Here is a 16,332-nt window from a genome sequence, read left to right as displayed (position 1 = left end):
GTCTTGCTGGTTGCTCCAGCCATTAGCAGCATACACATGGTGCCTGTGTGATCTCAACTTAAATGTTCCTCTAATGTCAAATCACAAATCCTTTCTACTTATAAAGTAAACAAACCCAAGTTAATTTAACAATATTGTTTCTTACTCTATTCTATATGCATATTGAAATATATCTAAAAAAAGCATTGACTGTTTCTCATTGAAATCAATGGTAGAGAAACTCATTCTATCATAGTACAGCCTTTTCACATGGTCATGGCTACCTCCGTATAGTACACTCAGTACTATCCACTTGCATAGAAATGTTGAATCTTTAATCAATATAATTCAATTCATATTTATTTTTATAGATAAAATACATTTTACAGATATAAATCTATATGTCATTAACACTGTTTCCTTTAGACTGATGTCTTTCATTGAGTTATAAATATAACATTTTTATTTTTAAATTTATATATAAATTGAGAAATTTCTCAGTTTAAGATCCCATTGGAATTAGTGCCCTTTAGAAATGCTAGATAATGATATACAGTAAATGAGTATCCATCCCATTAGCTCTGTCTAATTCAGCAGGATCAGACAAATTCTCCTTCGAGTTTGTGTCCTCATGAATCCCACTCTAGCTGTATGTGTTCCCCACATACATAAGATTGGAATCTTTAAAAAACAGTGTCTGTTGGACCACACCTGCACTGTGCATGCCCTTGTGCCCCAACCCGAGACATAAAGGGCAGAGTAACTGCACCTGTCCTTCCTTTCCCCCTTACTGTGTGGGGCAATGAAATAGAACAAGAGGTGTCCCGCTACCATTACTGGAATCTGCTTCAGTCATGAATTAGCTGGCTGATTAGGATTAGCACTCAACTTTAAATTTTCTGCATTATTATTTTAGTTCCATCATAACAACAAAAAATGTAAAAACCCCTGAATTTAATTTTTCCCTCTATGCAATACAAAATGGTGGCATCAAAGCGCTCAAGCTTCAAACCGTGTCCGTCCTGTGATAGTCTAATTCCACTCACAGATAGCCACTGTCATTCTCTATTTTGTGTCACCAAGATCCATATGTCAGACTGGTGCCCAATGTGTTGTTCATTCTCAACAAGAACAAAGTTCAGGGCCATGGGTCTGAATAATCCATGAGAGGAAATTCAGATCCTGAAGAGCAAGGATCATCTTCCAGGATGAATCCAACCTCTTCTAAGTCTCTGTCAGCCAATATCTCTGCCAGCTGGTGTGCAGCATCTAAGGTTGGAACCGGCATACATGCTTGGTACCATCAGGCAAGTAACTGGCATCAAATACTACCTCAGTACTTATTATCAGCTCAGCACCAAAGACTGATACTGCCTCTTCAACAAGGCAAAAAAGGCCCAAACACTGGGATAAGCACTTATCTCTTTCTTTCCATAAGAAGAGGCACAAACCATTGGAATATCATACGGGAAGATCTGGATGACCTTGAAGCTTGGAGCAACAGAAAAGGGATGAAATTTAATAGTACAAAGTGTAAGGGTCATGCACTTAGGGTCTATAAGAATTTCTGGTATAAGCTGGGGGCTTATCACTTGGAAGTGACAGAGGAGGAGAAAGATCTGGGTTTGTGGGTCAATCACAGGATAATTATGAGCCACCAATGTGATGCAGCTGTGAAAAAGGCAAATGTGGTCCTAGGACGTATCAGGCAAGGCATTTCCAGTAGAGATAGAGAAGTGTTAATTCCATTGTACAGGGCACTGTTAAGAGCTCCTTTGGAATACAGTTTACAGTTCTGGTCCTCTTTGTTCAAGAAATATGAATTCAGACTAGAACAGGTGCAGAGAAAAAATACTAGGCTGATCAGAGGAATGGAAGGCCTGTCTTATGTAAAGAGCTTGGATTGTTTAGCCTAGCAAGAAGAAGGCTGAGTGGGGATATGGTTGCTCTATATAAATACATTGGGGAGGAGGGGGAGGATGAACAGCTATTTAAGCTAAAGGTGTTGGCACAAGAATATTGGATATAAACTTCAGAGCTCCAGCTGGTTACCGGCAGGGCTCAGAAAAGGATTTTCCCCCAAGTGAATTGTGTCTCATTTATTGATTGATTGTCTCCTTCCTCTGATGCATGCAAGATGGCCACAGCTACCATGGCTGTTCAATCCAATTTCAGTCCTTACCCTCCATTCCCCATCTCTCTTCAGGGACCTTTCTCATGAAAATCAGCTAAAGGAAAGTGACTTCTCTGCTTTTGTAGGACCCCAGAGGAGTTTCTGCTGGAGTGGAGGGGAGAAGCTTCTACTCCCAATATATCTTTATCCCCCCTCAAAAAGGGATCCTAACATAGACCTAAGAAGATTGAACAAATACATGAACTGTTTCAGATTTAGGATGGTAATGCTTGCCTGCATTGTCCCTTCCCTTTGGGTTCAACATTGGTTCCTGGCTCACCTTACAAGATACATGCTTCAGTATTGCCATCCACCCAGCCCCATCACTATCCACCCAGCCCCATCCACAGTAGGGCCCCATCACTATCAATACAAAGTTATACCGTTAGGTCTCTCCATATTACCAAGAGTCTTCACAAAATGCCTAGCTGCACTGGCAGCACGTCTGAGGAGACAGGGTATTCATATGTACCCATATGTAGATGATTGGCTGATCCAAGGTAGGGCCCATCAGGAAGTTGCCACAGCTCAGCTCTGAATTATGTCCTTCTTTTATTCAGACAGCTGGGCCTCTTGGTCAGTTATGAAAAATCATTTCTCAACCAACCAGAAACAATAAAGTTTATAGAAGCCTTAATTGACTCCAAATCAGCTAAAGCATACGTTTCAAAAGACAGATTTATTTATCTTCAGATGATAATTACCAGTATCAAATTGACTCCATCAACTACAGTAAGAAACTTCCTCAGACTTTGGGCCATGTGTCAGCTTGCACAGATGATGATGCTAGCCAGACTTCACCTGCATCTATGACAAGGGTGGTTAAGGTTGATGTATCACCTTGCAAGACATCAAATGAACATGTTGTTGTCCCTATACACATTTTATCAGCACTGAAGTGGTGACCCTAAGAATGTTCAGAGCAGGGTGCTCTTCTCTGCCCCTCCTACACAGACATTGATCACAGATGCATCAGGTACAGGTTGAGGCACACACCTGGATCACCTCCAGATACAAGGGACTTGGTTTTAAAAGGACATGACTCTTCACATAAATGTTCTAAAATTATGAACATTCAGAATAACTTGCATGGCATTCCTGCCTGTTCTACATAATTCCACAGTATAGTTCCTCACAGTCAACACAATTGCAATGCACTATATAAAGAAGCAAGAAGGTGCCTTTTAATCACCTCTATGTCAGGAGGCAATCAAGTTATAGACATGGTGCCAACAACATGGTATTACCCCAGTTGCTTTTTATCTGCCAGGAGTCAGAAATAACCCAGTAGACTTCCTAAGCAGACAGTTTTATCACCGCCCATAAGTGATATCTGAAGAGCTCCGTCATCAAGTCAATATTTCTGTGGTGGGGAAATCTATAGAATTGTTTGGCACCAAAGATAATACAAAATGCCCAGCCTTTTCTTCCGAGGAGGCATGAACCTGGGATCACTGCAAAACACCTTCCTCATACTGTGGGGTCAAGGACTCATGTATGTACACATTTCCACTGATTTGCTTGAGTACAATCAGGCAAGGTGCAGTTGCACTGATCCTGATAGCTCCATATTGGCGAAGACAAGTCTGTCTAATTGTAATGGTCAGGGTGTAGGCTGCTGGGCCAGTAGTGTCCGCTGGGCTGGGGTTGAAGGCAGGAGACAAGACTAGTCACCAAGCCAAGTCAGGAGACGGAATACCAGGATCAAACTTGGGGCGGTACTTCCTGTGATGCCTAAACCTCCAGTAATTGTTAGTTGCTGCTTTACTCTCCAGTGATGATATGGATATTACAGCCTGCCCTTCATCCCCGCTTTTTCATAGTCCTCCTTAGTTGGGATTCTGAATTGGCGGCAGAACTGTGGGATGGTTGCAACAGCTCTGCTCATGCCCATGGCAGGGGGCTGGGGAGACATGAGCACATGTAGGGCGCAGGCACAGCCCCAGCCCCAGCACACACTCTTTTTAAAAGATTCTGCTGTCACATGGATGGGGACCATGTGGGATCCCCAGAGATGACAACATCTCAAAGAACACAGCTATTATCAGGTCAGTAACCGTTCATTCTTCTAGTGGAAATGTTCGGGTGTTGGCAATAACTGTAAATTACCTGCTGGATTTGTATACAAGTCTGTCAAAAATATATCATTTTGTTTTTATTTTTATATGTCCCAGGATATATTCTTCCTGTTTATGAAAAAGTTTAATCTTTTTTAAAAGATGGATTTCTGTAAAGACTCAAAGTGACAGTTTGGCAGCTGCCAGTCAATCGAATCTCCCCCTCCCCAATATCATCAGCAAAAGACTTCCTGAGCATGCTCAAGAAGTACCCAGTGGCATTGCCAATATCCGTAGCTCTTATGTCACCATCATAGGAAAGTGGGCCTAATGACTATAAGGGGGCATTACACACTCCAAGGTTTGAAAAAAGAGACATTTGTCTCCTAATTCAGAATTAAACTCCACAGTTCCCCGGATGAGGAATATCCTGGAAATCAATTCCATTTTGCTTGGATCCTGTGATTTTGTAAGTGTGTGTGTAAAAGTTGCATTCTATAATATGCAAGTTTAATGAAATCATTTCCTAAGGCAGATGAGAATTATGACAGGATTTTTCTAATTTTGCTTCTTTCTTCATTCCTGAACATGACAATAAATAACAGAAAATAAAATTGTTTCTTGTTGCAGTCTTTATCCTCATCTCTACTCAAGAGCATACATTAATTTTAGAAATCCTGATGACATCCTTCTTTTTAGAGATCGCTTTGATGGCTATGTCTTCATTGATAATAAAGGTTGGACTATTTACATTTTTTAAAAATCTCAGTGCAACCTGTTTATTACATATTTGATTTTTTTCTGGAATTAACATATATAAACCTGTAGCCTTTGTAGCACTTCAGGACAGTAAGTATTTTGGAAATGTTTACTCAATATAAGTAGCTAACTACATACTAAAACAAATAGTTAAAAGAGCATCAAGATTGCAAAGTCAAGCACTCAAAAGTTAAGAAATGCCAGATTTAAATTTGCCTGTCAGTCTTAATTTGGCCCCTTTGTGCATATGATATTGTCTTTATTTAAAGGGTCACATACTGTTTTTTCCATAGGAATCCTGTCCCATTTGGTGCTTAAGATAATGATGCTCTCTGAGTGCGTAGCTACTCAATATTTTTTTTTAATCCTCATCATTCAGCGTGTGATCACATGCCTTATTTATCACATCATCCAAACCCTATTAATTTCCTCTTGGGCTTGTCTATGAAGCTCATCAGCATAGTATCTGAGTGTTTCACAAACATGAATGAATTGATCTTTATGCTGTGCCTGGGAGATAAGATAGTATTATTTATCCCATTTTACGCATAGGGAATGGAGGCCAAGTCTCTACTACTTTTGGATGCCCAATTGGAGATGCCTATGGCCTGATTTTTCAGAGTACTTAGATTTTATTGCACTTCGTATGTTCAGAGCACAGTTCCTATTGGCTTCAGTTGCAGTTGTGACTGCCCAGCACTTTTGCAAATCAGACCTCAGTGTCTCAAGGTGGGTACCAAGAAAATGAAGGGCACACAATTAGTGGACACCTGTGAAAAGCTTGGTTTAGGTGACTTGCCCAGTATCACTTAGGAACTTTGTGGTAGAGGCAGGGATAGAATTTATTTCTACAACTGCCTTAACTATCAAACCATCCTTTCTCTTCCTGCAGTCCCCTGCCTCTTTCAGTACACTCCTTCCAAATTCGGCTACAAATAAGATGGGTCCTACAGACAACAACCTCAGTCACTGCACATCCCTTCATTCATTCATTCATTCATTCATTCATTCATTCATTCATTCCATCCTGCACACTGAATGAGGCTGGGGGCCTGTGTATATAACAGTATGTGATCCTGTTATTGAAGATTGGTATAAGGGGGTCAAATTAAGGTGGTACAGATAACATTGATTCTGGCATTTCCTAACTTTTGCATGCTTGACTGCAACCTTAATGATCTTGTAATTGAAGGTACATCTATGCTGCAGCTGGGAGTGTGCATCCCAGCTTGAGTAGACAGACGTGCTAGCTGTGCTTGAGCTAGTGCTCTAAAATTAGCAGTGTATCCAGGGGAAGCATGTGTGGCAGCTTGGGAAGCTGTCCAAGTACAGTACTCAGGGGGTCCAGATCGGTTTATATTCAGGCAGCTAGCCCCAGCTGCCACCCATGCTACCCCTGGCTACACTACTATTTTTAGTGAACTAGCTCGAGCTGAGCTAGTGCGTCTGTCTGCTCAAGCTGGGAAGCACACTCTTAGCTGTAGGGTAGACATACCCTTCATTTTTTAATGTAGTTTTCTAGGTTTAAAAAAAAAACTGAAAAAAACAAATATCCATTATGTGGAAACCATATTGACCTCCACGTGGGTCATCAGCAAGAGTGGGACCTTTAGATCCACAGCACAGACCTCTACCACTTGATCTGTCTGAGTAACTGGTAGTAATAGTAGGCTGTTATCCTGTGTATGGATCAGCTAGTAGAGAGGGATGAGATACTTAATTTGCCATTGGTTTTCATGCTATTTGCTGGACAGCAAAGGAATTTTGAGATACTGAAATCCTGGGTTCAATTCCAGGGTCTGGAGAGGAGTGTCTTCTAGTGGTTAAAGACCCTTCATATACCTTTGCCCTCAGACTGTCCCTTTTATTCTGGTGCTCTGATCCTACTGCCCCTGTCTCCACTCTCTGCTCTTATTCCCCTCTTGAGTTCCTATCCCTTTTTCCCCTGTGCTTCTGTTTACTTTCCTTCCTCTTTCCTATCTGCCCTGCCTCTCCTAGTTCCTGCCCCATCCCTCCCTCTGCTCCTAATCTCCTTCTCTTTTTCCACCTTCTCTATGGCTCTTGTCCCTTTCCTCACCTGTGCTTCTCTCCCCCCCAACTGTTACCCCTCCATTCTCCAGTTCTTGTCCTTGTCCCACCCCATAGTCCTGTCCCACCTCTCCGGCTATTGCCACTATCTCCCCTGCTCCCATTGTCCCCCATACACTCTCTGTTCCTGCCCTTGCCCCATCCTGGTTTCTTCTCCCTACCCACCCTGCTGCATTAGAGTGAAGTTGTTTCCTCCTCATCTTTGCTGCCTGCATGTCATCAGGTGTAGCACTGAGAACACTAGAGAGACCATCTCTCTGCTCTCAGTTCTGGTGCTGGGTGACACAGTGGCCCTGGGAGAACAATTGCAGGGAAAGTCCTGCTCAACTCCTGCAGCCTTGGGATAGAGCATGCTCACTTACTTGGTGCAGTGGCACACGTGCAGTCAGGTTGGCACATAGGAGCTGTCAGGGATAGAGCATGCTCAGTGGAGACAGAATCTTTGCAGAATTTAGCTGCCAAACTCTGACAATTCTCTACTGAGCACATACCAATTGAGATATTTTAGAGACTATTTTGCCAAATTTGGAATTTTCACAAGGATAGCAAAAAGCACATCCCTGGCACAAAGTTAACCCCCCTGCCAAATTTCAAGTCCCTTCTCCAAAGTTGGGAGGTATTAGGGCTTCTCAACAAAACAGCTGTAAGAATATTTTAAACATAACAAAAATTGTATTTTTCCCTCAAGCCGGGTTTTCCAAAACTTTTTGGCAAGCCTCCATCTAGTTTCCAGTGAAGTTGGGTAACTTTTGAGTGAACGCGTGCAACTTCTGGGTGAACTTGTGCTGATTTATAGTTTTGAGTGAAAAACAGGCAAAACTCAAAAGTTTCACATTGTTTTGACTCCAAAGAAATTCCATCTGTTTCATCTCATTTTTTCTTTAAGTTTTTTATTATTCTAACTCCAGAGTTAGAGCAGAATTTATGGACTGAGAACCTATACAAGTGAAAACAAGAAGGAGGCTTGCACAAACCCATGTAAATTAAAATGACTGAGTTTCACACAACTTTACATGTTGCTAGATTTAAATGGAGATGTCACCCCCTTTGTTATCCCCTCCTAGTAACAAAACTTTATAGAAATATCTCAATTGTTTTATGCAGTGTTGTAGCCATATTGGTCTCAGGATATTAAACAGACAAGGGCGGGTGAGGTAATATCTTTTATTGGACCAATTTCTGTTACTGAAAGAGATGATCTCTGGAGCTACACGGAGCCCTTTTTCAGGCCTAGCCAACTTCTTCACCAACAGAAGTTTGTCCAATCAAAGGTATTACCTCACCCACCTTGTCTCTCAATTGTTTTATATTTATTTCCAGAATAACAAAAGTGATTAGTGTGCTATATCTGTTGGGCTGTATGTCAGTTTGTTAACTCAGTGAAAATCTCTATAGATTTATAGTCAAGCTGTGAATGATAAAAGAATGGGTTGATAGTGCAACTACTGATCTATTTTAATTATGACAGTCCTAGTAGGGATATCAAAATAAATTAAGGGGCAATTTCTGTTCTGATACTTGTGACAACAGTATCTGAAATCAAAGTGCATAATTCAAATGCATATTTATTTATTTTACTCTGTAGATATTTCATGGTACTACATGTTATTCATCTCTATCACTGTAGTCATTTAATTAGCAATTTAGCATGGGTTTTCAAAAGTGCTTATCACTGACTTCAATGGAAACAGAGTTAGGCCGGTGCTGTAGACTGTTGAAAATCTCACTGTTAAATTACAAATATTTCCCTATCTAAAAATTGAGCATTTGGTCTCTCTCTTAAGGTTTGGAATATCCTGCTGTGGTAGAGTTTGCTCCATTCCAAAAGATTTCAAAAAAGAAGCTTAAGAAAAAAGATGCAAAATCTGGGAGCATTGAGGATGGTAAACACATTTTCTTGATCTCACGGTGGAAAAGCTATTCTGTTTATTGTTAATAAGATACTAATTTCTGTATAAATAGTTTATTAACGTTTTTTCAAAAAATGTTTTCACAGATCCAGAATATAGAAAATTTTTAGAAAGTTACTGTGCCGATGAAGAGAAAATCTGTGCTAATCCTGAGACTCTGTTGGGAGAGATTGAGGCAAAAACAAGGGAACTTATTGGTCTGTTTTGTTGATTTTTTTCCTCATTATTGATAATTTTAAAAATATGCTTTTCCATATTTTTGGGATACTACCAGCAGGATCTCCCCTATTCAGTCTGGCAGTGATTGAGAGTGTATTTATGTTGTCAGTCTCCATTGGAGTAATGCCTACAGCAGGGGTTGGCAACCTTTCAGGAGTGGTGTGCCGAATCTTCATTTAGTCTCTCTAATATAAGGTTTTGCATGCCAGTAATACATTTTAACGTTTTTAGAAGGTCTCTTTCTATACATTTATAATATATAACTAAACTATTGTTTTATGTAAAGTAAATAAGGTTTATAAAATGTTTAAGAAGTTTAATTAAAACTTAAATTAAAATGCAGAGCCCCCCAGACCGGTGGCCAGGACCCAGGCAGTGTGAGTGCCACTGAAAATCAGCTCGCGTGCCGCCTTCGGCACGTGTGCCATAGGTTGCCTACCCCTGGCCTACAGCCACCTCATGTGGTGCACTTCTGCTGCTTCTTCATGCATGGAACTCACACGTACTGTATATACCGTGGCTTCAGAAACTGGTCCTTAGTATTTATAAAAGAATAGTCTATGAGTTTATTGTTGAAAGATGGTAGAAGAGCAAAAAATGATAACCCAAAATGAAAGAATGGGTAAGAGCTTCAATATTGCACTCAAACTTGTTCATGATCCTGGGTGCCTGCCTGGGGAAAGGTGAAATACCCTGTCAGGATCATCTGAGGGCAGCCTGAAAAAAAAAATCAAACCTTGAACTAAATCTTGTTTATATAGACTTTCACATTCTATAGCAGGATCTGTACCCATCAGATCAAGATTGAGCTCTTCAGGATTAAAGTATATTGGGTTTCATTGTTCAGCTTTCAACCATGTGCACATTATTAATAATACATATATTTATATAGTTCATGGGGTATGGCAAAGCAACAAAACAAATTGTATTTATGCCCTTTCCTGCTCCATTTTACTATATAAAAACAGTTTAATTTTTTCCCATTGGCAAGTCAGCTTTTTTAAAAAAAGCAAAACAGCTGTTGGACTGACCCTAGAGATTAGCCTTTTGATTAGTTCTTTTCACTGCGATGCTGAAAACCTAGATTTAATTCTCACCCTTAGTTTCTGGTCCTAGTAAGGGGTAGTTAAGTAATGTGAGGTATTCATAATCCTTAGCACAGGGGCAGGCAAACTTTTTGGCCCAAGGGCCACATCTGGGTATGGAAATTGTTTGGCAGGCCATGAATGCTCACGAAATTGGGGGTTGGGGTGCGGGAGGGAGTGAGGGGTCCTGCTGGGGGTGCAGGCTGTGGCATGGGGCTGGGGATGAGGGGTTAGGGGTGTAGGAGAGTACTCCAGGCTGGGACCGAGGGGGATTAGGGATAGGGCAGGGGGTTGGGGTACGGGAGAGGGTCAGGGGTGCAGGCTCCTGGCGGAGCTTACCTCAAGCAGCTCCCGGAAGCAGTGGCATGTCCCCTCTCCAGCTCCTACACGGTGGCACGGTCAGGCGGCTCTGCACGCTGCCCTGTCCACAGGTGTTGCCACGGTTCCTGGCTGATGGGAGCTTCTGGGGCAGTGCTTGGGGTGGGGGCAGCGTGTGGAGCTGGAGGAGGGACATGCCGCTGCTTCCAGAAGCCATGTGGAGCCACGGCACGCAGGGCTGCCCAGAGGGAGGGCAAGTGAGGCAATTTGCCCCGGGCCCCACAGGGGCCCCCACGAGAATATAGTATTCTATAGTATTGCAACTTTTTTTATGGAAGGGGCCCCCAAAATTGCTTTGCCCCAGGCCCCCTGAATCCTCTGGGCAGCCCTGACGGCACGCCCGGAGCAGGGTAAGCCCCCAACCCTGCTCCCCGGCTGGAGCGGGACAAGCCCCGGACTCCGCTCCCTGGTGGGAGCTCAAGGGCTGGATTAAAATGTCTGAAGGGCTGGATGTGACCCCCGGGCCATAGTTTTCCCACCTCTGCCTTAGCACTACAGGACATGAAAAACCAAGAGAGGGGATCAAATCTGGATAGCCTACATGGCACTAACCATTTAGCTAGTTGCTAGAGTCAGGCCAAGTGTTTTTTTGTTTTTTTGGAGTGGGGGGTGTTGGTTTTTTGATAGGTGAACTGCCAAAGGAAAAATGAAGCTGTTTTTACAGAGTATAGAGGAGCAGTAAAGGGCATAAGCACAAATTTTAAGTAAAAGTGTTGCAGGCTTTGGCCTCTAGTGATTAAGAAGTATTATTGACAGACTCAAAGAGAACCAATCCTCTTTAGTCCTCAGCTGAAAGGAGAGTGACTGATGACAACCCTTGCCTTGACTGAGGCTCAATAAAAATGGGAAGCTAAACCCCCAGGACACTGACATAGAGAGAGGACCTGGGGCAGGAAAGGACCATTTTTATTTAAAACTTTCAGTTCTGATTAAAAATAAGTTTTATTTTTTTTCACAAACCCTTTAGTAATATTGTTATTTTATGCTGCATACTGGAGCTATTTCAAAATATATTTTAATCTTGACAATACTAGCATTTTTCAGATGGCCGCCAAATAAAGCCTTTGCAGGATGACATGTTATATGTGTCAACATCTCCAAGGGACTGCATACAGAACATATACTTGTCCACTAGCTGTTATGATTGATTAGGAGAAATTTAGTGGTACACCGTTCCCTTATTTGGATATATAAAACTAACCAATCTATTTTGATCACTACTGTTTCTTAAATTGCCCATACTTCCCCCTCCACCCCATGTATCCCCCCCTGGCACTCTCACACTGCAGCATTGGCATTGATACTTGCTTGTGTAGTAGGTGTGTGAGTTAACAGTTGGCAAAGGGATATTTGGAGCTCAGCAAAGAGTAAGGGTAAATTAGAGGAGAGGTGGGAAGAATATTACTAAGGACATTAAATAAATCTGTCATCAACAAAGCTTGAAAGCGTGTGACTGTTATAGATGTGGAAGCTCCTCAAGAATATGTATCCTTACTTGGCCAGAAGCTTTCCCTGGATATTTCACAGCAATGTGAAAATGAGCTTCCGAGTATCTTAATAAAGACTGTCTAACTTTAAATTATTCAGCTATTAATGAAAAAGGGATAGCCTTAGAGTTGCAAGTGCAGTGTTGACAGTATCTCAGCTGAGGGAGGTTCTACAGAATGGCTTTTTAATGTTTTGTTTCCATGAAATCAATTCACAGTAGATCAAATTAAATTGTCCTATGTTTATTTTGCTCTATTTTAAAAAAAAAAAAAGAAATAATTGGAGATATACTAATCTCCTAGAACTGGAAGGGACCTTGAAAGGTCATCTAGTCCAGCCCCTGCCTTCACTAGGCAGGACCAATTTTTTCCCCAGATTCCTAAGTGGCCTCCTCAAGGATTGAACTCACAACCATGGATTTAGCAGGCCAATGATCAAACCACTGAGCTATCCCTCCTCCCCAAATACTGTATTATTGTTTGAAATTGCAACCATTGTTTTATTAATGTCAAAACCAAGAAAAAACGTATTCAGTGAGTACCATAGCTCTAGTTGAATTGTACAAGTGCCCAGCTATGCCTTCAGAAACAAGGGTGTAACTCTCACCCATGAAAGATATGCCCATGTATCAGAGAGCAGAAGTGGGCCTCAAATTCTCAAGGGGCTCTTGTGTGCCTCTAGGTCATGTTAGATCAAATGAGCATGTTTGATGTCTCAGCTCAGATGCTGTAGCTCATCAGTTTCAGTGTGACAGAGTAATGTAATACAGAATTCAAAAGCAGAATTTCTTTAACAAAATTAAGGTAGGTTCATCCTTCTGTTCATGTTTTTAGGGAAGAAAAAAAAATTAAAAGCTGTTGCTTGCATAGTGATCCCTTTTTTCTCTTAATTTTTCAGCTGATTTCTTTTTAAGGTAGGGGTGGCCAATCCGTGACTCCAGAGCCACATGCAGCTCTTTAGAAGCTAATATGCGGCTCCTTGCATAGGCACCGATGCTGGGGCTGGAGCTACAAGCACCAACTTTCCAATGTGTCGGGGGGTGCTCACAGCTCAACCCCTGGCTCTGCCACAGGCCCTGCCCCCATTCCACCTCTTCCCGCCCCCTCCCCTGAGCCTGCCATGCCCTCACTCCTCCCCCCTCCCTCACAAGAACCTCCTGCATGCCACAAAACAGCTGATCAGGAGGTGCGGGGAGGGAGGGGGAGGCGCTAATCAGCAGGGCTGCCAGTGGGTGGGAGGCTCTGGGAGCTGGTGTGGGGCTGCTGACATTACTGTGGCTCTTTGGCAATGTACATTGGTAAATTCTGGCTCCTTCTCAGGCTCAAGTTGGCCACCCCTCTTTTAAGGGTTCATTCATGATTTTAAAAAGGCCTCTAAATTGCACTCACGATTTTGTAAATAAATAATTTCGTAACAGTTACACCATAATAACTTAGTAATGTCTACATTCAGATATTTTCAGGATATAAATTTAGGTCAGGTTTAGGCCATGTTGTTTTAAATTTTAAAGGTTGGATAAATGAAATCACAGCTTCAAGGAAATGTCCTTTTCCAACTTTGTTATATTGTGGGTTCAAAAATTATACCATGCACACTAATGGCCATTCCATCCCTCCCTCCTTTCCCTTTTGTGTTTGCTTGTTGTCCTTTGGATTTAGTGAGAGCCCCATACATGAATCCAAGAGCAGTCTTTAGCCCTAAATATTGTCCAGTATTATAATTCTGTTCCTGCACATCTAAAACTGACAGAGGAGCTCGAACATTTTTATAGCTACTTACACCTATAAGTTTCAAGTTTCAACCCACAATTAATTTTATGACTGTGTGAAAATTGGAGATGGCAAGCAAGCTACAAAGTTTGGATCTGGCTCCAAATTTTTGTGAAGTTTGGGAATGTTTCAGTGTGGGGTTTTAATTTGGGTTTATCTCTACTTAAAATGGACAAAGTGTCAAATCCATATAATAAGAAAGACAGTTTGACGTACTTACTGGGACTCAGGAGACCTGCATTCTTTTCCTAGTTCTGCTATTGCTTGCTGTGTTCCCTTAGACTAGTCGTTTTACCTCTATGTGACTCATTTTCCTCTCGGGAAAATGAGGGTGGTGATACTACCGTTGTAAATGCTTTGAGATCTGTGGATGAAAAGTGCTATATATGACCATGGTGATCGTAGTATAAGAATAGCTGGACAGCCAGGTGCTGGTGTACCAGTGTTAAAATTTAGGAATAATTTTTAACATATTTGTTTCCTTTTCGTAAATAATATTTTGGTGAATAGCAGTAAAAATGTCTTTCCTGAAAATTAAAGTATATGATTATAATTCAAACATTAAATAATCACAGAAAATATCTCTGGCTCTCTTACTTCTAGGGTCCTTAATGATGAAGAGCCAGGGATCCTTTCTGAATGGAAAGATGGGGGCACTTTCCAACATATATACACCGCTTGAAATAAAATGTTATATATCACCTAGCTCCCTTACAGTTAAAGCTTAAAGTAAAGGGCAAGTACTTATAGTAAAGAAACAAGTTCATATTTTAGGAGTTGAACACTACATGACAAATTTTTTGTATTTTAGCTAGAAGAACAACACCTCTTTTGGAATATATTAAAAATAGAAAATTAGAAAAGCAGGTAGGTCCAGACTTTTGACTGAAGCTCAACTTCTATGTTTCAAGTATGTTTTGCATTTGAAAAATTGTATATAACATTTTTTGCAATTCTTCAGAGGATACGAGAAGAAAAAAGGGAAGAACGAAGGAGGAGAGAATTAGAGAAGAAACGTCTGCGAGAGGAAGAGAAAAGAAAGCGCAGAGAAGAAGAAAGACGTAAAAGAAAAGAAGCAGAGAAGCAAAAGAAAATTGCTGAAAAAGAAATAAGGATCAAGGTACTTTTAAGGAAAAAATAAAATTATTCTTCATTTGAAACAATACAGAATTTATTTTTCTGTCTCCCCCTAACTTCCAAAGTATAGAATCATAGAATAACAGGGTTGGAAAGGACCTCAGGAGATCATCTAGTCCAACCCCCTCCTCAAAGCAGGACCAATCCCCAACTAAATCATCCCAGCCAGGGCTTCATCAAGCCTGACCTTAAAAACCTCTAAGGAAGGATATTCCACCACCTCCCAAGGTAACCCATTCCAGTGCTTCACCACCCTCCTAGTGAAAAAGTTTTTCCTAGTATCCAACTTAAACCACTGAGAACAGTCTAGATCCATCTTCTTTGGAACCCCCTTTCAGGTAGTTCAAAGCAGCTATCAAATCCCCCCTCATTCTTCTCTTCTGCAGACTAAGAACTCATATCAATTGGGCAGAATAAAGGAAGATCTAACTCAGGTCCCATGATTAGAAGTTTGTCAAGGCAGGGACAATTGGGATTATAGGATTTTTTAATATCCCTTTTTTGAACTACTATTTTTCTGATGTTGTTCCTCTGACTTTTCTTTTTGCTCATATTGTAGCCATGTTGTGGAACTCCAGCATAAAGGTTGAAAAACTTCTGGAGTACTGTAGGGCTTCTACATTTTTTCTGTTATCCATGAGCTCAGAGTTTTTTACCACCTCTTGTTGACCAGGGGCCAGATTAATCTGTGGTGTAACTCCATTGGCCTCAGTGGAGTTACACCTTGGATGAGTTTGGCCAGAACCCCCACTAATCTAAAATCTGAGTCTCCCCCTTGACAGCAGAATGATCCGTTTGTGGATCCATTAGCTTTGTCCTATGAACCACTCTTTAGACTCATGGAAAAATACCTTATTTCTAGGGCTGTCAAGCGATTAAAAAATTAACCACGATTAATCTCACTGTTAAACAATGGAATACCATTTATTTAAATAGTTTTGAATGTTTTCTGCATAATTCAAATATATTGATTTGAATTACAACACAGAATACGAAATGTACAGTGCTCACTTTATTTTTATATTATATATATTTATATATATTTACATATAGAATATATATTTTTATATATAATATAAATATTTTATATTTATTTAATTACAAGTATTTGCACTGTAAAGAAACAAAATAAATAGTATATTTCAATTCATCTTACACAAGTACTGTAGTACACTCTCTCATGAAAATTGATCTTACAAATGTAGAATTATGTACAAAAAAACCTGCGTTCAAAAATAAAACAATGTAAAATTTTAGAGCCTGCAAGTCCACTCAGTCCTACTTCTTGTT

General features: G+C 40.8%; 1 protein-coding gene across 3 annotated transcripts in view; it reads left to right on the top strand.

The window, feature by feature from the left end:
* Window positions 1–16,332, top strand: part of UPF3A (UPF3A regulator of nonsense mediated mRNA decay) — a 50,989-nt gene that overhangs the window by 12,268 nt on the left and 22,389 nt on the right. For all 3 annotated transcript variants that reach the window (XM_045007160.1, XM_045007177.1, XM_045007169.1), the window contains 5 exons: window positions 4,840–4,946; window positions 8,841–8,939; window positions 9,053–9,163; window positions 14,717–14,772; window positions 14,867–15,025. In XM_045007160.1, the coding sequence (XP_044863095.1) occupies window positions 4,840–4,946; window positions 8,841–8,939; window positions 9,053–9,163; window positions 14,717–14,772; window positions 14,867–15,025 (532 nt within the window). The remainder of the gene's footprint in view (window positions 1–4,839; window positions 4,947–8,840; window positions 8,940–9,052; window positions 9,164–14,716; window positions 14,773–14,866; window positions 15,026–16,332) is intronic.

Source organism: Mauremys mutica, chromosome 1 (assembly GCF_020497125.1).
Source record: "Mauremys mutica isolate MM-2020 ecotype Southern chromosome 1, ASM2049712v1, whole genome shotgun sequence".
Lineage (NCBI taxonomy): Eukaryota > Metazoa > Chordata > Testudines > Geoemydidae > Mauremys > Mauremys mutica.
Note: the sequence above shows the minus strand (reverse complement) of the source record. Positions and strands in the feature narration are given on the sequence as shown.